Raw genomic sequence first — 22,802 nt, 5'->3', positions numbered from 1 at the left:
TTTCATGCTCAAGATTTTTTATTTTATAAGTCAAGCACCCATTGAATACTTCTACGGTTTGTCCTAGGTCAAGAAGTCAAAAAGAGTCATTGTCATAAGTTGAAGACCCCATCAGGCACATTGTAACTTGTAAAGAAAATTATTTTTATTATTAAAAGTGTCAAAATACCATTTAAGACCAAGTCGGTCTGGCAGTTGGGAAATCGGCCTATTTTGAGGAGCCACGTCCACCTTGAGAAGCCAGCGACAGGTAGCTGGCATATTGACAAAATCTATTCCTAATAAAAAGCTTGTGTATTTGAGAGACAAGCTTGGTTTGGTTGATATATCCTCTCTGGTTGAGAGGGAGAGATAGGCACATCATTCTTGTGTTCACTTGGGAAGATGGAATGGAGGATTGGATAAGCATCTGACATCCGATACTCTTTGAGGATGAGGTAGGACATCCAAGATAAGAGTAGTCATGGACTGATATTCTTTGAGGACTAGCTATCCAAGATAAGAATAGTGCAAGGAATGGCATACTCTGTGAACACTCGGGTAGGGTATGTACCTTGAGAGACAATGATGATGGTCTCTATAAATCATTAGCCTCGCCAGCATTGTGCTATGATCTTGTGGAGAGATAGAGTTGTTAGTCAAGGCCTTGTTATATGACAATCTTGGTTGATATGATGCTAAACAAATGGGTTACCAATCTAACTCCTCTTATGAGATCTCTTCAGATTGAGAATGTCCATGTACCATTTATGAATACCTCCCTAGTTAAAAGGGAGTGTTGAAAAATGTGTAACTGTTGGAAATAATATTGAGAGGGGGGGTGAATCAGTGTTATCTAATCAATATAACTTTTTCATTTCCATACTCAGATTCATATACGCTATTTCAGTTAATGATACCCGCGTATATACGCAACTCTGTTTAATGCAACTAGCGTATATCCAGTAAACTTATGATTCAATTAGTTGATCTTCAATGAGTGCATCAGAACATTATTAACCATATTAACAGTAAACAGGTGCAGTAAAACAAAACAGATCATCACACATAAGGAGCACACATGAACACCATGATATAAGGTGGAAACCCAATGTGGGTGAAAACCACCTGCTGCAATTCGTCTCTATCTTCTTTTAATAAGAAACTTCTTTTTACAATAGTACTAGTGCAGTCTTATACCAGTACACAGGCTTCTACCTGCAGAAGGCTACAACCTTCTTAGCTCTTGTACTAGCCGATCCATTTACTAGTACGTAGGCGCCGGCCTACTGAAGGCTCCAACCTTCACTCGTTTTCCAGCTGCTCCTGGAAGGGAGCTACAACCCCCTGGCTCTTGTACTGGCCGATATGTTTACCAGTACGTAGGCGCCGGCCTACTGAACTCTACGATCTTCCAGGGACCACGTTTCATAAATTTTCATACTGGATCCATAAATACAAAACAATCACCACTGCAATACAATCATCAACTTATACCTGCATCATCAATCTCTGAATCACCCAATACTGAACCACAGAAACCTCATCACACATAATGAGTACACATGAACACCATGATATAAGGTGGAAACCCAATGTGGGTGAAAACCACCTGCTGCAATTCGTCTCTATCTTCTTTTAATAAGAAACTTCTTTTTACAATAGTACTAGTGCAGTCTTATACCAGTACGCAGGCTTCTACCTGCAGAAGGCTACAACCTTCTTAGCTCTTGTACTAGCCGATCCATTTACTAGTACGTAGGCGCCGGCCTACTGAAGGCTCCAACCTTCACTCGTTTTCCAGCTGCTCCTGGAAGGGAGCTACAACCCCCTGGCTCTTGTACTGGCCGATATGTTTACCAGTACGTAGGCGCCGGCCTACTGAACTCTACGATCTTCCAGGGACCACGTTTCATAAATTTTCATACTGGATCCATAAATACAAAACAATCACCACTGCAATACAATCATCAACTTATACCTGCATCATCAATCTCTGAATCACCCAATACTGAACCACTGAAACCTTGTCAACAACACAATCACCAGAACACAGAATAGACAACAAAACTCTACAACAATAACCAGATCCAACTGCAACTTCAAATATCATATCTCATAATGTATACGCTTCTATGAAGAACCAAACCAGCGTACATACGTGCTTTTACCAAAGCCAACCCGCGTACAGATCTGCAAATACTTACTCATAACTTTGCAGCTGTTCCATACATCAGTCATACCCAGATCATAACATTCATACAATAAAACATGCGTCAATAATTCAGATCTAGTCTATCCATGATCAAACCACATAATGATAATACATTCCAAGCCTTATGTTCCTGATCCATCATCCATCATCAACCGCATAGGTGCATCCTTGATTTAGGTCAAGCACAACATCACCAACCCATAACCAGCATACTAGATCTCACCCTTCATCAGATATTCATCACTTGCACACATGCCCTTGGCCTAATGATCTTCTCTTTATATACGTTTAAGCTTCTCTCAATACCATGGTCCAAAACCATGTTGAACCAATACCTTGGACCCAATACTTGGGGTCAACACTTCGGACCAAATACCATGGACCAAAACTTAATTTTACGACATGTACACGCCTTTCCTTCTGTGAACCTGCGTGTGTTTGTATACATGCCTTTTGTTCTTCTCACCCGCGTGTATACACACTTTCATCAAGGTTAACCTGCGTATATATCTCTCTTGACTTGTTGTACTAAGATCTGTCCTCTGATTGAGTTGCCATCACCTGTATCATACCTCTGAGTGAGTTGCCATCAAGGACAACACTTGTATCATAATGCCAACAATCTCCCCCTTTGGACTTGATGGCAACCACCACACTAAGTCACTCTCCCCCTTTGACATCAAGGGCAAAGGGCGGACCAAGATATTCTCTTCTTAGATATACATTTTGCTGTCCATGCTCCCCCTAAGTACATGCTAAAGTTTCTGATTGAGCTCCCCCTTTGTACATACGAAGATGTACCAATCCGTCCATGCTCCCCCTGAGGACATGCAAAATCTGCAAAAGCATAACATGACTTTATACATACATTACCAATGACCTTCCTAAAGACTCATACATACATCAATGTCCCAACCAAGTGGGGATACACCATTTTTTACTTCAAACACAAGAACCATTACATCATCCATCCCATGCATAGTGGGGTAACAGGATATATCATATGACTCACAAAGACCAAGGACCTAAACAAGACCATGACAGTGATCAGCAACTATCATACACTATATGATCTGCACTATAAGCATCTTAATTTGCAATCCATTCTCTTGGTCAATCAACAATCAGTAGCAAGATATGTCAATAATCATCATCACCAAGGACTTCTATCCATAATGCCAACAATGCATTATTCGAAGCTTATGCTCCCCCTGAGCCTGTGCCAACCATCATATGCCAGTGACTAAACCATATCAGACTTCTGTACTATTGCTTTTCTACAGAACCTCATATACGTGACTATGCAGCGTCTAACTTGCGTATATACGCGACTTGTCTTCATTATACCTACGTATGAGATTTAGAACATTGATGTTCCATACTTTCAGCTTCCTCTGAGTCTGTCATGTCTGTGTACTCTGCTATGCCACATATTTCTGGCTGTACTCCCTTTTTCTTCTATATCTTTAACTATGATGATGTTTTCTCCTTTTGTTATGGTGCCCAAAATCTTCTTCTGCATTCCTTTGCTATGTGTCCAAGCTTGTTACATGCATAACATCTTACATGTTTCGTATTCCTTCTGTAGCAGTCAATGGCTTTGTGACCAAACATATTGCAAGCAAAACAATATCCCTTAAAGTACCTCGAACGTGATGATCTTTCTGTATGACGGTCTTGAACCTTTCTAATTTTGCATCTGGCTACAACATGTCCAAGATTATAACATTCAACATTATTCATCGGAGGAAATAATCGTCTATCACTTCCACAATTTGGAGCAAAAGATTTTCTTTGAGAAATTTCTTTCCTTTGCTGTTGTCCTCTCATTTTAGATTTCTCATTAGAGTTCCTTGCCTCACCTTATGAGCGAAATTCACCTTTAACAGATTCATAAAAACCAAGACCAGTTTTGATAGCAGGGGACCTTTGACTACCAAGAATATCATCCAAAATCTTAGTACTGTCTTGAAATCGTAATAGTTTATCCTTTTCTTCTAATTTACCTTTCAAGATATTTACCTCAACCTGATGTTGTTCTTCCTTTTCCAGACATTGCTTCTTCAAAATTTCTTCAGACTTTCTTCCTTCTTCCACTTGTTGCCTTAGTTTGAGAATCTCTTTTTCTTGTTCTTCATTCAGCTCCTGCAGCATTTGACGAATTCTAGAGGCACATTCCAGCTGAGCTTTTAAGCTGATAACTTCTTCTTTGAGGGCACTCTCCCTTTTGCTAAGTAGATCTTGTTGATCTATGACTTTATCTGATGCTCCATTTGCTTGTTCATCTTCAATCTGAGGTGATTCAGACTCTGAATACTTGCTTCCACCTAATGGCAAGCTGTCCCTGTTCCTTTGAGCTGTCTTCTTCTTCTGACGCGCTTTCTTTCCCATTGTTCTACGGATCTCCTTCAAGCGATCAAGCTTCTACCAAAGGACCTGCTCTGATTCCAATTGTTGGAAATAATACTGAGAGGGGGGGTGAATCAGTATTATCTAATCAATATAACTTTTTCATTTCCATACTCAGATTCATATACGCTACTTCAGTTAATGATACCCGCGTATATACGCAACTGTGTTTAATGCAACTAGCGTATATCCAGTAAACTTATGATTCAATTAGTTGATCTTCAATGAGTGCATCAGAACATTATTAACCATATTAACAGTAAACAGGTGCAGTAAAACAGAATAGATCATCACACATAAGGAGCACACATGAACACCATGATATAAGGTGGAAACCCAATGTGGGTGAAAACCACCTGTTGCAATTCGTCTCTATCTTCTTTTAATAAGAAACTTCTTTTTACAATAGTACTGGTGCAGTCTTATACCAGTACGCAGGCTTCTACCTGCAGAAGGCTACAACCTTCTTAGCTCTTGTACTAGCCGATCCATTTACTAGTACGTAGGCGTCGGCCTACTAAAGGCTCCAACCTTCACTCGTTTTCCAGCTGCTCCTGGAAGGGAGCTACAACCCCCTGGCTCTTGTACTGGCCGATATGTTTACCAGTACGTAGGCGCCGGCCTACTGAACTCTACGATCTTCCAGGGACCACGTTTCATAAATTTTCATACTGGATCCATAAATACAAAACAATCACCACTGCAATACAATCATCAACTTATACCTGCATCATCAATCTCTGAATCACCCAATACTGAACCACTGAAACCCTGTCAACAACACAATCACCAGAACACAGAACAGACAACAGAACTCTGCAACAATAACCAGATCCAACTACAACTTCAAATATCATATCTCATAATGTATACACTACTATGAAGAACCAAACCAGCGTACATACGCGCTTTTACCAAAGCCAACCTGCGTACAGATCTGCAAATACTTACTCATAACTTTGCAGCTGTTCCAGACATCAGTCATACCCAGATCATAACATTCATACAATAAAACATGCATCAATAATTCAGATCTAGTCTAGCCATGATCAAACCACATAATGATAATACATTCCAAGCCTTATGTTCCCGATCCATCATCCATCATCAACCGCATAGGTGCATCCTTGATTCAGATCAAGCACAACATCACCAACCCATAACCAGCATACTAGATCTCACCCTTCATCAGATATTCATCACTTGCACACATGCCCTTGGCCTAATGATCTTCTCTTTATATAGGTTTAGGCTTCTCTCAATACCATGGTCCAAAACCATGTTGAACCAATACCTTGGACCCAATACCTGGGGTCAACACTTCAGACCAAATACCATGGACCAATACCAAAATACCACGGACCAAAACTTAGTTTTCCGACATGTACGCGCCTTTCCTTCTGTGAACCTGCGTGTGTCCGTATACGCGCCTTTTGTTCTTCTCACCCGCGTGTATACGCACTTTCATCAAGGTTAACCTGCGTATATATCTCTCTTGACCTGTTGTACTAAGATCTGTCCTCTGATTGAGTTGCCATCACCTGTATCATACCTCTGAGTGAGTTGCCATCAAGGACAACACTTGTATCATAATGCCAGCAGTAACTAGGTTTGGTCTTCATAAATATGAAATGTACTTTTGATTCTTCTATATTGTAAAATGAAAGAAAATTATTATTATTATTTTTGGAACATGGGTATCATGCTCAAGGTCTTTTATTTTATAAGTCAAGCACCCATTGAATGTTTCTAGGGTTTGTCCTAGGTGAAGAAGTCAAAAGAGTCATTGTCATAAGTTGAAGACCCCATCGGGCACATTGTAACTTGTAAAGAAAATTATTTTTATCATTAAAAGTGTCAAAATACCCTTCAAGACGAAGTCAACTTGGTAGCTAGGAAGTTGGCCTATTTTGAAGAGCCACGTCCACCTTGAGAAGCCTATATAAAGGAGGGAACTCAACCTCCTTGAGACACATTCATTACTCACTCATTTAGGCAAAGGAGAAGAGCAAGAAGGCAAGCGAAGAATGAAGAGGACAGAGAAAGATTGTTTTTGGGCTCATTCTCTCTCACACATGCGAAGAAGAGAAGCTAGGGTTTGCTAATTCAAGGCCGAAATTCACTATCTGCTGGAAAATTATCAAATCTATTGGAAGAAGGGTCTAATAGGTCACCTTCTAGCCCTAGACAAGGAAGTAACACAAGCAAAGTTGCTAGGAGGCCTTGGAAGGCTAATTTCGCTCACACGTGTTAGATACAGTAGCAGTTGCAGGGGGGGCGAAAATTTCAGACCTGCAGTAGAGGCCGAAATTCTGAAGTTGGGGGTCAAAGTTGTGTTGCTGGGAGAGATTTGACTAGGTTTGACTTGGACAATGGAAGCACATCATTCAAAAAGGTTGGACTTGATCTTGGAGAGTATTGGTCTTGGTCTAGAGGTCTTGGAATTCGTAAATTGAAGAATCTATGAGAAGAAGAAATTTTGCGGGTTTTCCTCTCAAATGGAGAGGTCTTGGCACTAGCTTGCAACCTACATTTTGTGTTCTTGTGTACTATTGTTCTTCTTGTTTTGTAGTTGTTTGATGATATTCGAACAAAATAATAAGTGAAGAAGCTAATAAAGTAAGAAAAAGTAAAAAGACATCACAAGCAATTATCATGAAAAGAAAATCATCTTAACTATTGCCCTATAGATTTCTCAACACTGATGGCTATCATGAGTCTATATGAGTACGTCTCAGGATGCCTTTGGATGGCACACATCCTTTTTGACTTCACCCAAGAGGTAACTCTCAATGGGATTGACTGTCAAAATATGTTGATTGAAAGAATCATTTGAGAGTTAACTCCCATTGGGATTGATGCTCAAAATATATCCATTAAATGTTTCATTAATTAGGATTGTCACATATTTATGATATATTCACTTTTCACTTTTCTTAACTATAAATATGAATGATGATAAGCATGTAATTTAATTGAACTGTAGATTAGTGAGTTTGAAATTGGGACAATGCATGACCTTTGTCGAGTGGAAAAAAAAAAAAAATGTGAAATGGGGCTAACCATTTGTGACTTTTACCACATGGCAAGTTTGTTGTTGGGCATGTTTTATGCCCATGCTCAAGATACCTGGTGTAATGGATATGCCACAAATTTCACATAGAATTTGAGTAGGTTGCACTGGATGTTCACTGCCAAACTTCTATATATATGTGGTTGTGGTTGTAGGATAAAGGGAGACCAGTACATGTCCCCAGTTGCCCATTAGAAACGTGCCTGATAACAAAATTGACCAGATCGCAAACTAAACGCTAGCACAATCAATGTAAACCAATTTCAAACAATGACCCAAATAACTCATTCTGGTAAAAAAGAGGGAAAAGCACAAAATAAGTCTACCTATATTCAAAAAAAGAAAATACAACCAAAAATGATGAGTTAAAAATTTCAAACATGTAGTGTTCACAAATTTTACAAAAAAGTAGTGGATCTGCCTTATAAGTTATGAGGATGGTTTTGAATCCTACCTACATACTTAGTTACCTAGCTACCTATCTAAGTGATAGACAAAGTTTCAATCAAGAACTCGTTTTTGTTGATCATTTGGGTGTTGTACCACGGTGTCCAGTCCTATTGCTGTGGGGCAGGCTCACTCAAAAAACTGAAAATCTATGTTTCATATTTGCTTGGGTTGGTGTTTATTGTCAGTTTGCTAAAGCTTGGTGTTAGGAAGTGATGATGAAAGAACTGTCTAAAGTGTTGCAAGGCCAGGAAATCCAACCATAACTACTTTAATGATAGAAATATTTAGTCAAGAATTTGAAACAAGGTCACCATGCAGTCAAGGGATTGCTAGGGTAGGCTAGAGGAGAAGTTTCTTACCACAATGAATGCTAATCTATGCGTGGGGTTGTTACAGTGAAAATATCTGTGACAGTTTGTGAAATTCACGATGTGTGTGAAGGTTGTGTCTGGGAGTTACAAGATGGAAGATTTATCTTGCCAAAAGGTTGGAGTGTTTCATTTGGTATTGCTCTTAATGGAGTGTGCTGGAGCTGCTCGATTAAAGGTGTTCAAGATCTTGAAAGATCTTACTTGAAGACTTGTTGGACTATATATTGTTGGGTCTGGGACACCCCCTAATTTATAGAAAAGTTGATGGCATAAATATCTAGTCAAGAACTCGTAACAAGGCCACCATGCAATCAAGGGATCACTAGGGTAAGCTAGAGGAGAGGTCTCTTACCGCAGTTAATGCTAATCTATGGATGGGTTACTAGGTTTAAAAGATCTCTGACAAGTTGTGAAATGATCAAGATGTTTGGGAGTTAGATGACTCACGGAATGGTGGAATGTTTTCTTGGGTATTGCTATTAATGGAGTGCGTTGCAGCTGCTCTTGAAAGGTCTTACTTGAGCTCTGCTCATATTAGGATTTGTTAGTCTATACATTGTTGGATCTGGGAAACCTCCTAATTTGTAGAAGAGCTAATGATAGAAATATCTAGTCAAGAACTCATAACAAGGTCACAATGCAGTCAAGGGATCACTGGAGTAAGATAGAGGAGAGATTTCTCACTGCAATGAATGCTAATCTATGGCTGGTTGCTAGGATGAATAGATCTCTACAAGGTTGTGAAAAGATTACAATGTGTGGCTGTATTTTGGAATTAGAAGATGGAAAATAGTCCCACCATATGGTGGAGTGTTCATTGGGTATTGCTTTTAATGGAGTGTACCTGAGCTGTTTTATAAGGTGTTCAAGATCTTGAAAGGTCTATACATTGTTGGATCTGGGACACCCTCTAATTGGTAGAAGAGGGATTGTGGACACCAAAATCTGCAGTAGGGATGTTTCTCACAGTCCAAGAGCCTGGCTGCTGGAAATTAGTCCAACCCCTAAACTAGTCATAGGCATATATTAGTCCAAATGAAAACCTAAAATCAAGTATTCTTGGCATTTCAAACTTACAACAGTGAAGCTGCACAGTATGAACTAAAAATAGCAAAATAGTCTGAAGAGGATCACAATTGCCTCAGTTTTCAGATCATCAAACTCAAAATAGTGGAGCATGGGAGATCAATGAATTTGTCAGAGGACAATAGTCTTAAAACAAGGTAACCATTTCTGCTTTTGCAAGTTTTGTTAGGGAGGGATAGCTTTTTTTACAGAGGCAGTGACCAGTGAGAACTTTGTTTGTTTTCAGAGAACATTGAGCAGTAAAAAAATTTATTGGTTTTCTGATGTCAGTAAATTGAAAATCATATATCTGTTGTTTTTTCAAGGATAGTTAGCAAGGTTGTTGAGAAAACTACCTGTGAAGAAATCAGGGATATAATATGATGTGACATTCTGAAAATGCAAAACATCTTGATCTAATACAACAGCCCCATATCCATTTTTATCTGTTAGAAAACTGGACACAAAAATACTGTGGATGAGATATGATACCTTGAACCCAAAAGTTCAATGGGTGCCACAAAAACAAAAGTACCTTTCGTGACTTTCTTACACTAGTGAAATGCCATTTACTAGCTGAAAAAGCAAATTGAATCGGATTATAAGGAGATTTGGAAAGACAAGAAATTTGAATTTATAGGCTCTATCACGAAAGCTTGCCTATTTTACAAGCTACTGTAGAGCTACAATACTTGATGAAGCTATAATATTGGGAATACCCGATGAAATGTAACTCTTATATATTCATACCATCTATCCAAGGAATAGATAGTTATATTTACATAAACATGCCTATTGATATGATTCGATTCATATATATATATATGGAATACACAGTTAAATATCATTGTCTGTGTATTTTGGAACAATTAATTATATTATGATTACTATTGATTTTGTAGCTTTGGAAGGTGTCATGTCCCTTCTCAAACACATTAGTAACAGGGGGGCTGCTACACAATTTTGCACATTTTTTTACCTAGGAAGAGGACCCCACACTTTTGACTTAGGGACTTAGGGGCCAAATCGACTTTATTTGGCTGTTAGTGGAATGTGGGGGCCACCGACATGGAAGTTCAAATTAGCCATTCGAATAGCTTGGAGGGAAGGTCGAATGGGTGGATGGAGGGGCCCACATGAGGCTAAGGAGGCCCAAGGAGTTATAAGGAGAGATCAGCTCTCATTTTGTTTTCATCTTTGACATTTGCAAACAACTACTCAATTGTTCACTCTGTTGTTTAGCTGAGTCAACCGGTTGTTTAGCCACAAGTCTCTCAAGCGGGAGATTCAACCTCTACTTCGGGGGACCATCCGTGCCCGCCCTAGGGAGGTTGTTCCACAAGGGTTTTTAGGAGTTCCGGGGCAGTGACATAGCACCAGTAGCCAGTGCAGAGCAAGGAGTGCGTATTTCTGGGCAGCCGGGAAACACGTAGAGGGAGATTGAGGTCAGCAGAGATCATATTGCTTGTCAGGGAGTTAGGGCCTGAGGTAGCAGCACTAGACCAACATTCTTGTTGGGTTTTACAGCCAGCTGAGCCAGCATTCCAACAGTTTGAATTGTTGGGCTGAGGGACAGCGCAGAGGCCACTTAGCAGATTTTCGTGGAGCTTGGGAGCAGGTGATTTTGGCTAAGAGCTCATTCGGGAAGTTAGGGGTTGGATAGCAAAGGAGAACTTAGCACTTTGGAGGAGGTTTCAGGAGGATTTACAGGTAGTTTCCAGTAGGCCGAGTTTTGCAGCTACAGCTGAGGTGAGGCTCCAAGGGCGTTGAAAATCAGAGGTCCAAACCAGCCAAAATCCCTTTTGGGTTTTTCTGGGTTTAGGCCAAGGAGTCCGAGGATAAAAGAATACAATTCTCTGGGCAGTATAAGTGCACTTTCCAGCCATTCGAACTTCAACAGAGAGATAGTTTTCTGAGCAGCGCAGTGCAGATTGGTGTAGCAGTTGGGCAGCATTCAGCTCAACCATTTTCCCACTTGGGTTTGGTCATGTTTGTCCATTGAGACAAACCCAGGTGCACCATCTTGTTATCTATTGTATTTTGCCTTCAAAAACTTAATAAAATGGCTCAGCAATTCCCTATTTGCAGCTTTTCTGTGGATGCTTGATATATATTTCGTTTTTATAATTTGCTACACAGATTATTTGCTTGTTAGCACTTGTATTCCTATTTAGGATCATTATAGTGGTATCAGAGCCTAGTTCTTGGCTCAGCTGTGGGGATTGTCTCCTATGAGAGAAGGGGACCAGCAGAACATCACCTACCGTAGACAAAGGTACAGGAGCAGAGAAAGGGAGTTAGAGATTACTCCAAATACGGAGGACAGGGGGAAAGCAGTGGCAGAAGAGGAGGAAATGGCAGAGCCCAAGAGCAGGGAAGGGATGGCTTTCGACAGCCTCCTGAGGGCCCTGAGTGACTTAGCCAAGGGTCAGAAAGACACGCTGGAAGAGATCAAGTTGCAAAACAGAGAGAGGACCACTCCTAGAGGATTTCTATTTGGGGAAACTTCTGGGGCCTTTCAGCCATTCGATCATCCCTCACCAGCAGCGCAACGCCCTTCAACCAATGTGCCAACTCGTGCTACACTACCTTCTTTTGTGCCAATAGCACAAATCGAGCTTGCGAGGGAGGAAGACCCCCCATAGATGGGAGATTACTTCAGAGAGTGGCAGTCTATGGATGAAGACTTTAAAGAAACCCTCTCCTTCAGAGATTACTGCAAGCTCAAGTAGAGTGAGAGGAACAAGGGGTATGGAGGACAAGGGACCCAGCACTACAAGCTGCAGAGGACCATAGGGAGGATGTATTTCCCTACTCTCGATGGCACTGTCAAGTGCACAGCCAAGGCTTGGGTTGAGAAGATGGACACCTACTTCCAACTCAACCGGATAAGAAAGAAGGAAGCCATTAAGATGGCCATGCTGGACATGGAGGGGGAAGCCCATGATTGGTGGTTTCATGGCTTGACCACCCTAGGGCATGCCACATGGTTTCTTATGAGGACTTCACCAGGAGGGTAGTGGAGCGATTTTATCAGAGAGATCCGAAGGCTCATTTCAAAGAGCTGACCCAACTGCGCCAAACAGGCAACCCGAAGTAGTACATCTCAGATTTTCTGCGGGTGTCAGTGATGGTCCCGGAGGACCATAGGGAGGATGTATTTCCCTACTTTCGATGGCACTGTCAAGTGCACAGCCAGGGCTTAGGTTGAGAAGATGGACACCTACTTCCAACTCAATTGGATGACAAAGAAGGAAGCCATTAAGATGGCCATGCTGCACATGGAGGGGGAAGCCCATGATTGGTGGTTTCATGGCTTGACCACCCTAGGGCATGCCACGTGGTTTCTTATGAGGACTTCACAAGGAGGGTGGTCGAGTGATTTGATCAGAGAGATCCGAAGGCTCATTTCAGAGAGCTGACCCAACTGCGCCAAACAGGCAACCCAAGCAGTACATCTCAAATTTTCTGCGGGTGTCAATGATGGTCCCGGATCTATCTGAGGCAAGGAGGGTGTATACCTTCATTGAGGGCTTGCTTGAGCCCCTGCGTGGACTAGTGAAGTCACGCAGACCCTCCACGTTGCAAGAAGCGGTCTTGTGTGCCAGAGATCTACAGGGGGCCATCCCCAAGACTAGAGCACCATTTCTTGCATGGACCCCTTTCCCACAAAAGGGGCATGAGACTAGACCCCCACCTCAGAGGACCACATAGGGGAGGGGGCAATTAGATGAGGAGACACGGAAGGACCTCCAGAGGAGGAAGCTGTGCTTCACATGCAGAGAGCCCTGGGCACCAGGCCATCGGTGCACTGCTGGTAGAGCACACTACATTGAGGTCTTTTCTGACAGTGACCAGGAGGACGAGGTGGAGTAGGATTGCGGTGGGGCAAATGGCGAGAGTTCGGCAGACAGAGAGCCACCACCACCACCTCCACAGGGTGGGGCATCTCTTGACCCAACAGGGGGAGTTCTTGCTTCTTTATGCGGGATTCCCAAATTTTTGACACTGAGGATCAGAGGCACTGTACAGGGGCAGAGGGTGTCAGTTCTAGTTGACAATGGGGCCACCCACAATTTCATAGATGCTAGTTGGTCCAGAGGAGGGGTCTCACCACAGCTAAGTTCGAGGGCTTCTCAGTCCTAGTACCAAGTGACCGTACCATACAGTGCACTAGATATGTGCCTTCCTTGACAGTAGTTATGGGGAAGTACTCGATGACAGACCATTTCTTTGTGGTCAATGTTCCAGACACCAACATGGCGATGGATGTCCAATGGTTGTATTCCCTTGGGCGAGTCACAACAGATTGGAGGAAGCCAGAGATGGAGTTCATTGGGCACGATGGAAAACTAGTAGTTTTGAGAGGCATGCAACCTTATCCACCCCAGACAGTTTTGGCCCACAGGATGGAGGCAGACTTATGACATGGGGACATTGCATGGGCAGTTGAGCTGAGGATCTCAGAGGCTGGAGGACAGGCTCAGCCACCACCGGCAGACATACAGGCTTTGCTAGACAGGTACGCAGTAGTGTTTGGGGACATTCCACCAGGGCAGCCACCAGACAGAGGATTTGAGCACACTATTGAGTTGGAGTCAGGTGTGCAGGCAGTGATCACCACCCCTTACAGGCATCCCAAGGCCTATAAGGACGAGATAGAGAAGGCCATCCAGGAGCTGCTAGCATTGGGCCATATCAAGCCAAGTTCCAGTCCTTTCGCTTCTTCAATGGTGTTGGTGAAGAAGAAGGATGGAACCCTTTGGATGTGCATTGACTACTGGGCCCTCAACTGGAAGACACTGAAGAACTGGTACCCCATTCCCCGTATAGACGAGATGATGGATGAACTTAGAGGAGCCAAGTACTTCTCTAAGATTGATTTGTGTTCAGGGTACGACCAGATCAAGGTGAGGGATCAAGATATCCCTAAGACAACTTTGTGGTGCCACTATGGGCACTTTGAGTTCCTGGTCACGCCATTTGGGCTGACCAACGCTCCAGCCACCTTCCAGTCCTGCATGAACCATGTCTTCCAGGGACAATTGAGGAGTTCGTGCTAGTTTTCTTCGACGACATTCTGATTTACAGCCGGACACGGGAGGAGCACCTCCAACACTTGGAGGAGATATTGCTCATTCTGGAGGAGCAACAGTTTTATGACAAGCTCTCCAAGTGCGAGTTTGGGCTGACAGAGATGCTCTACCTAGGGCATATCATTGGTGTTGATGGGGTGAAGGTCCACGAGGAAAAGATTCGGGCCTTCCGAGATTGGCCAGTACCCCGAGATGTGACTACGTTAAGGGGATTCTTGGGCATTTGCACCTACTACAGGAAGTTTGTCAAGGGGTTCTCACAGCTGGCAGCACCCTTGATCGACTTGACCAAGAAAGGGACCTTCACATGGACGGATGGAGCACAGGTTGCCTTCGATCGCCTCAAGGAGGTGATGAGTAGTTGCCCTGTCTTGGCACTTCCGAACTTTTTCCAGCTATTCACGGTGGAGTGTGATGCATCCGAGGTAGGAGTTGGAGCAATATTGTCACAGGAGGGGCATCCCATTGCTTTCGAGAGTCGAAAGCTCCTACCGCATGAGCTATCGTATTCCATATATGACAAGGAGATGCTGGCCATTATGCATGCATTGTCCAAGTTCCGTCAGTACTTGGTGGGCAACCGGTTTCAAGTGAACACTGATCACAACAGTCTTCGACATTTCATGGGGCAACAGGGCCTCAATGACAGGCAACAAAGATGGGTTAGCAAGGTGCAGGCCTATGACTTCGATATAGAGTATGTGCGGGGGAAGCACAATGTGGTGGCCGATGCTCTATCTTGAAGACCAACTGGGTTATCTCTCATGAGCATTTGCCATGATTGGAAGGCTCAGTTGTTGGTGGAGTACTCCAAAGACAGGAGGGCATGCGAGGTATTGGAGGGTACCCATGCAGATGAGTGCTACCGAGTGATGGATGAGGTTATCTATTACAAGGGGCGCATTTTCCTAGTGTCCAACTTGCAATTGAGGGAGAGGGTACTCCAGGCAGCACATGATTCACCACTGTCTGGGCACCAGGGGTTCCGAAAAACTTATATGGTTGTCCGGGAGAGATTCAAGTGGAAGGGCCTCAAGGGGGACATGCTGCAACACGTACGGGAGTGTGAGGCTTGTCAGAGGAACAAGGGGGATCTGACCCACCCCAAAGGGTTGCTACAGCCACTTCCCATCCCTGAGGGGAAATGGGAAAGTATTTCTATGGATTTCATCACAGGGCTCCCCACAATGCAAGGGAAGGATTGCATCTACGTAGTGGTCGACAGGTTGACCGAATTTGCTCACTTTTTCACCATCCCCACAAGGTACACAGCTGCACAGGTTGCAGAACTGTTCTTCCAGGGGATTTTTCAGATTGCATGGGCTCCCCAAGAACATAGTGAGCGCAGGGACAATAGATTCATGGGAGGCTTTTGGCAGGAACTCTTCACACGGGTCGTGACGGAGCTCACTCCTAGCACCAGCGATCACCCTCAGATAGTGGCCAGACAGAGAGAGTTATTCAGTCGCTGGAGGGGTACCTGAGGAACTACGTGGTCGGTCAGCAGAGGACTTGGATTCGGTGGTTGCACCTGGGCGAGTACTGCTACGACACCACACACCACATGTCCATCGATATGACTCCTTTCCGTGCTCTTTATGGATATGATGCATTATCTTTTGTTGATATTGTTTTTGGAGATAGTCAGGCCCCAAAAGCCAAAGACTAGGTCCAAGAGAGCCAAGATATCCTCAAGGCTCTCAAGGATAATTTGATGACAACCCAAAATCAATAGAAATTTTACATAGATTGACACATGACAGAGAGACACTTCGAGGAGGGGGACTTGGTGTACCTCCGGCTGTAGCCTTACAGGCAGTCCACGCTGAAGTAGAAAGGGGCCGAGAAGCTACAACCACGCTTCTATGGGTCCTACCAAGTGATTAGACGAGTTGGGGAGGTGACTTATGAGATAGAGATGCCTCAGGGGAGTAGGATCTACAATGTTTTTCGTATCTCATGCCTTAAAAGGGCGTTGGGACAACAGGCGACAGTAGTGGTTGATCTACCCCTAGATGATGAGGGCCACTTGGTGTTGGAATCGAAGGCCATTTTGGAGAGTAAGGAGAGGAAACTGAGGAGCAAGACCATCAGGGAGTTCTTGGTGCGTTGGAAGAACTTGTCAAATGAGGATGCCACCTAGGAGGATGAGCACATATTGGAGCACCTAGCTTTGAGGTTGCTTGAGGGCAAGCAACATTTGGGAGGGGAGGACTGTCATGTCCCTTCTCAAACACATTAGTAATAGAGGGGTTTCTACACAATTTTGCACATTTTTTACTAAGGAAGAGGACCCCACACTTTCAACTTGGGAACTTAGGGGCCAAATCAACTTTATTTGGCTATTAGTGGAATGTGGAGGCCACCCACATGGGAGCTCGAATTAGCCGTTCGAATAGCTTGGAGGGAAAGTCAAATGGGTGGATGGAGGGGCCCACATGAGGCTAAGGAGGTACAAGGAGTTATAAGGAGAGATCAACTCTCATTTTGTTTTCATCTTTGACATTTGCAAACAACTACTCAATTGTTCACTCTGTTTAGCTGAGTCAATCGGCTATTTAGCCACGAGTCTCTCAAGCGGGAGATTCAACCTCTACTTCGGGGGACCATCCGTGCCCGCCCTAGGGAGGCTGTTCCACAAGGGTTTTCAGGAGTTCTGGGGCAGTGACATAGCACCAGTAGCCAGCACAAAGCAAGGAGTGCGTATTTCTGGGCAGCCAGGAAACACGCAGAGGGAGATTGAGGCCAAAAGAGATCATATTGCTTGTCGGGGAGTTAGAGCGCTGAGGTAGCAACACTAGACCAGCATTCTTGCTGGGTTTTATAGCCAGCATTCCAGCAGTTCGAATTGTTGGGCTAAGAGACAACGCAGAGGCCACTTAGCAAATTTTTGTGGAGCTTGGGAGCAAGTGATTTTGGCCAAGAGCTCATTCGGGAAGTCAGGGGTTGGATAGCAAAGGCGAACTCAACACTTTGGAGGAGGTTTCAAGAGGATTTACAAGCAGTTTCTAGCAGGCTGAGTTTTGTAGCTACCGTTGAGGTGAGGCTCCAAGGGGGTCGAAAATCATATGTCCAAACTAGCCAAAATCCCTTCTGGGTTTTTCTGGGTTTAGGCCAAGGAATCTAGGGTTAAAAGCATACAATTTTCTGGGCAGTATAAGTGCACTTTCCAGCCATTCGAACTTCAGCAGAGAGACAGTTTTCTGGGCAGTGAAGTGCAGATTGGTGCAGCAGTTGGGCAGCCTTCAGCTCAGCCATTTTCCCACCTGGGTTTGGTCATGCTTGTCCATTGAGACAAGCCCAGGTGCACCATCTTGTTATCTATTGTATTTTGCCTTCAAAAACTTAATAAAATGGCTCAGCAGTTCCCTATTTGCAGCTTTTCTGTGGATGCTTGATGTATATTTCGTTTTTATAATTTGCTGCACAGATTATTTGCTTGTTATCACTTGTATTCCTATTTAGGATCATTACAGAAGTTCTTCTGCATAGGCTTGTGTGTTGTCTGCAGAAGCCCTCTTTAGGTGGTTGTTTGAGTGGAATAACTAATATAATTTTTTTCTAAGTCTAACTTAGGAAAAATATATTAATTAATTTAATTGATTAAGGTTGGCTAATTGAGAAAATTTCTAAGGATAAACATTTAATTATTTAAGTGACTTAGATCTAATCTCAGCGATTGATCTAAGTGGGCTGGGATTTAATCCTAGCCGTCTATCACTTTGAGATTGAAGGTTAGAGATTTGCTCAATTTGAAATTATAAAAGGAGTCTAGGGGAGAGGATAAAGACGCATTCATTTGGAGAGATTCCATCAGACTTGTGAGAGCTAATCACAGGTTTGAGAGGCTGAAGACATAGGAAAAGTGCTGTAGAAACTTACCAAAGCACAGGGACATTGATCAGAAACATGTGGGGGGCCGAGTAGGGTGTTTTGGCACGTGGCGGGAAGGAGATTGCTGCTGCTAGAAAATTTCTAAATATTTCCAGGTTTATTTCTGCTGTAATTTCTGTATTTCTGAGGGCCAATTTTCCTCGTAAGGGAGCTCCTAATTTTCCAAAGACTAATATAATGAAGGATAGTTTGGTTGGGCCAATTTCATTGTGTTTTTATCAATGTTGCACGAATCGGGACGTTTTTTGGAAGCAAAACATCAGAAGCGTAGTTTTCCAAAAATCTAGGCAGTGAAGCGTCTCTGAAGCAAATATATGTTATATTTTATGTTTTCTTCGCATTTATATTAAAAAAATCATCCAAAATACCAAAATAGTTGTAGAAGATATGAAAAACTGCATATTTGTACATAAATCAAGATAGATATGGCATCCATTGTACATCAATGATTAATTATTCGAGCATCAACCATCTAGAATCTAGATTCTTCCCCTCTTGTCTAGCCTTTCCTCTACCTCAATTGCCTAGGGATATTAGTCAACATTGCCCAATTTTGATCAAACTACCTAATCCAAAGCTTAAAATATGGTAGAAAAAACTTAAACATGTTTGATCAATGATTTTGACTTGATTGAAAGGTAGTTTTTTGCTAAGGCCATGACAAAGGAGTTGAACAATTAACACCACCAACACTATGGTACATATAGGGCTTGGTGCTCTTGATTAAATGTCAATCACATACCCTCATACATGATATAATGTAATGAAATGCCACAATCCCATTGATCCTGAATTCATGAAAACTGTTAAGTCTGCTGAATTTTGAATAGGATATGAAATTATACTTTCTCCATATGAAGTCCGATGACGCTAAAAACACTCTCAAACATCCTGAGTCATTTCATGGTAATGTTAAAAATTTAACTAAAAGTGACATTCTCTTTTAGGGATCATCTAGAAAGCATCTAAGGAGCATCAAGGGAGCACCTTGGGAGTGTCTGGGAAGCCCCAACACAACTTAAGTTAAACAAAAATAAATAAAAATTAAAAATCGGGTCCCTGCAGAACCGCTCGTCTCCCTTTGGATATGTTTGCGATCCACGTGGATCCATGCCTGAACCTCTACGGATCTGCAGCGGATCTTTTTCCGGATCCGCGGATTGGGAATCTGGAACCGCGGAGCGGGCCCGCGTGGTTCCAGATTTCCAGGAATCACCTCAAAACAACAGAACCACGGATCTGCCGCAGATCTGTATGGGACGCGGTTCCGGCGTTAGATCCTTGGGGGCGGGGGGAGAGGGGGAATGATCCTGCAACAGTGGTTCTCGTGGCTATTTTTTGTGATTGATTTTCTGCAAAATTCCGCTGCTAATTTTCCAAGTTAAAAGTACCAGAGTACATATGTTTTACAGTTTTCAGATTTTATTTTACAATAGAAAATTTATTTGTTGATTAAAGTAATTTTTTGGGATAAAAATTTAAAATAGCTGTAGGAAACTAAAATCTGGACAGAAATTAACCATTACTCTTAAATTTTAACCTGTAAACCGAAGTTATTAAAATACATATAAAGTGGTGATTAACACTTTATTCCTAAAAATTTCATTTCAAAAAGTTCTTGAAACTCTAGTTAGATCAAATAACGAGTCTATTTGCTGCATTTTGCCATATATATGTATCCAATTTGAAAGTAAGAGGGTGTGAGTACCTTACATCCCTCAGCTTGATCTATATGGAAAAGATAGCTGAATTTCATAACTGTACTTTGTCCACCTACATTTATGAAGCTGAGTTAGCAGGTGAAGTAGGTATGCAGCATGGAGACTGAATTATTGATCAAAGGAATTTTCGCTATCTTGACTTTATGGAGTGTTAATTACAATGTAACCAAATTTTACTACTATGAAGTTCTGAGTTAAGAGATTTGAAGGGAGCCCTGTTGCTCCAATAAATCAACATAGGGAGAAACAAATGTCGAATGGATATATTAGCAAAATGCACAAAAGAGTAATGCTTTTTAAGAGCTTGTCTACCCTGATGAGATATGGCATTCCAAACACTTCGTCTCAATCATTCGGAGAACTTGCTATGTCAGCAGCGTGCACATAGCTCAATGAAATATATAGCAAAATGCAAGTTCACAGTGCCAGTCAGTCTGTTATGTCTGACAGTTTAGTATATTGGATAGGAACTAGGCATGGATTCAACTAAATGCTGGTCTAAACTAACCCTTTCTAAATGTGGATTTCCCTATTTATTGGCTAAATTTTTGACAATGTGGAGCCAAGATGTTGTCCTCCCTAACACAGATGAATACTATTGTTTTTTCATACAGAAAGTAACGATGTTTGTCTGCTCTGTAGAGCTTTTGAATTTTATTTTTTCCTGCTGTTTTTCATTCAATCCATGACTGTTATCTGAATTCGATTAGACAAAATGCATTGTTACCAATGGGTTTAGCGAATGTGACTGACAGAAATCACCACACGGTAGTTATATTGTTCATTTAAAACCACCCTAATAGCTTTCACGATTTTTGTGCGTGTTCAATGGTCACTAGTTCAATCTCCATGGGATCCACAGACACCATGAACTGGAACCATATCAGGTCCAGTGAACTGGGACCTCATTACTCTAAGTCTCTTGCTTACTGATACGATTATACCAAACATCTTTAACATTTAGACTTTTTCTAAAAAATAGTATCGAATGAACTTCTCTTCAGTTGTTATATATTATTATCTACTATTTTCCGGAGCCCTAACACGCAATTGTTAAAATGGATTGCGCAGTGCCATGACAAAGCAAAAGGAGGAGCGAGAAGCAGCCCTGAAGGGCATCAGAGACATGACTGAAATAATGGATGACGCAGAGGCACTGAGGAGAAAAAATTCTATGATGGAAGAAGAACTGAGAGAGATGCAAGAACGGTATTCTCAGATAAGTCTCAAATTTGCAGAAGTAGAAGGGGAAAGACAGCAGCTCGTTATGACAATCAGGAACCTCAGAAGTGCGAAAAAGAAATAGACCCGCCTGGCATACTGCTGTTTTTAATGAATTTAGCGAATGCAGAATGCTATAAACAAATTTTTGCTTTCATTTTTTCCATAGTCAATAGTCAAGTACATACATACCTGGAGTTCGTTCATGGAAACTCCACTTAGTGGGAGAGAGCAGAGAATATACACTGAAAATTTATTTGTTATTCGTTATGAAGAGTTATGAAAGTGTGCTCTTCTCGGTTTTGCATTGGCCGCCTTATTCTTCTTCTCGTGTCAAAGTCTATAGTTCCAACCAAAGATTCATCTGATTGTATATATAGATTTTACTGGGCAAATTAAATGCACAGAATTTGACAGGGAAAGCACTGAAATTTACAAATTAAATATTAAATATATCATGTGGTCTCACAAACCAAAGATTCATCTGATTGTATATATAGATTGTACTGGGCGAATTAAATGCACAGAATTTAACTGGGAAAGCACTGGAATTTACAGATTAAATATTAAATATATCATGTGGTCTCACAAACATACCAGTCCCTACCATATTAAAGTATCTGGTAGGGATCCATGACTCATACACGTGGTTCAACTCCGCAAGTATAATCTGGCTTGTACATGCATCTTGCTTAACCGTCCATTATTGAGTTTTCACATGCATTTGCGAATCTGATGCCAAACCCTTCTCCATTGGATTCTAACTAAAATCATCGCATCCACTACAAATGTGACTTGTGAACCTCTATCCAGAATTCCCTCATAATTATTATTAGTTGAAATTTATCTTTTAAAATATATATCTTCAAAAGTAAAGAGATTTATGTTTCAACGAGGAAAGGAAAAAGTTTTAAACCGATTTTAAAAAGTATAGTTTATTTATAGATATATTAGAAAAATTATCATAATTTATTGTCTCTCATAAGTTGATATTTATCTTTCAAAATATATATCTGCAAAAGTAAAGAGATTTATGTTTCAACGTGGAAAGTAAAAAGTTTCGGTTTTAAAAATATAGTTTATTTATATAAGAAAATTTATCATAATTTATTGTCAAACTAGTAATGAGACAGGTATTATTAGTTACTATCAACAAATGTAAGAGATATCTTTTAAATTGTTAACTTTTTTTTACTTTCCATTTTTTCTTTACCTTTTTATTTTCAAAATAGACAAGTCCTTAATTAAACATAAGGAATTTTACTTTCAAAAAAGATAAGTCCTTAACCAAATAAAAGGAATTTTAAT

At 41.7% G+C, this 22,802-nt stretch overlaps 1 protein-coding gene across 1 annotated transcript in view; it reads left to right on the top strand.

The window, feature by feature from the left end:
* Nucleotides 1-21,829, top strand: part of LOC149151894 (uncharacterized) — a 48,059-nt gene extending 26,230 nt beyond the window's left edge. Inside the window, exon 3 of the mRNA XM_089440923.1 lies at nucleotides 21,345-21,829. Coding sequence (XP_089297049.1) covers nucleotides 21,345-21,579 — 235 coding nt within the window. The 3' untranslated portion in view covers nucleotides 21,580-21,829. The remainder of the gene's footprint in view (nucleotides 1-21,344) is intronic.
* Nucleotides 21,830-22,802: the final 973 nt, after the last annotated feature.

Source organism: Pinus tabuliformis, chromosome 9 (assembly GCF_031772625.1).
Source record: "Pinus tabuliformis cultivar Carrire ecotype Pingquan chromosome 9, CPIR1, whole genome shotgun sequence".
Taxonomy (NCBI): domain Eukaryota; kingdom Viridiplantae; phylum Streptophyta; class Pinopsida; order Pinales; family Pinaceae; genus Pinus; species Pinus tabuliformis.
This window is presented reverse-complemented; position numbering and strand designations above follow the sequence as displayed.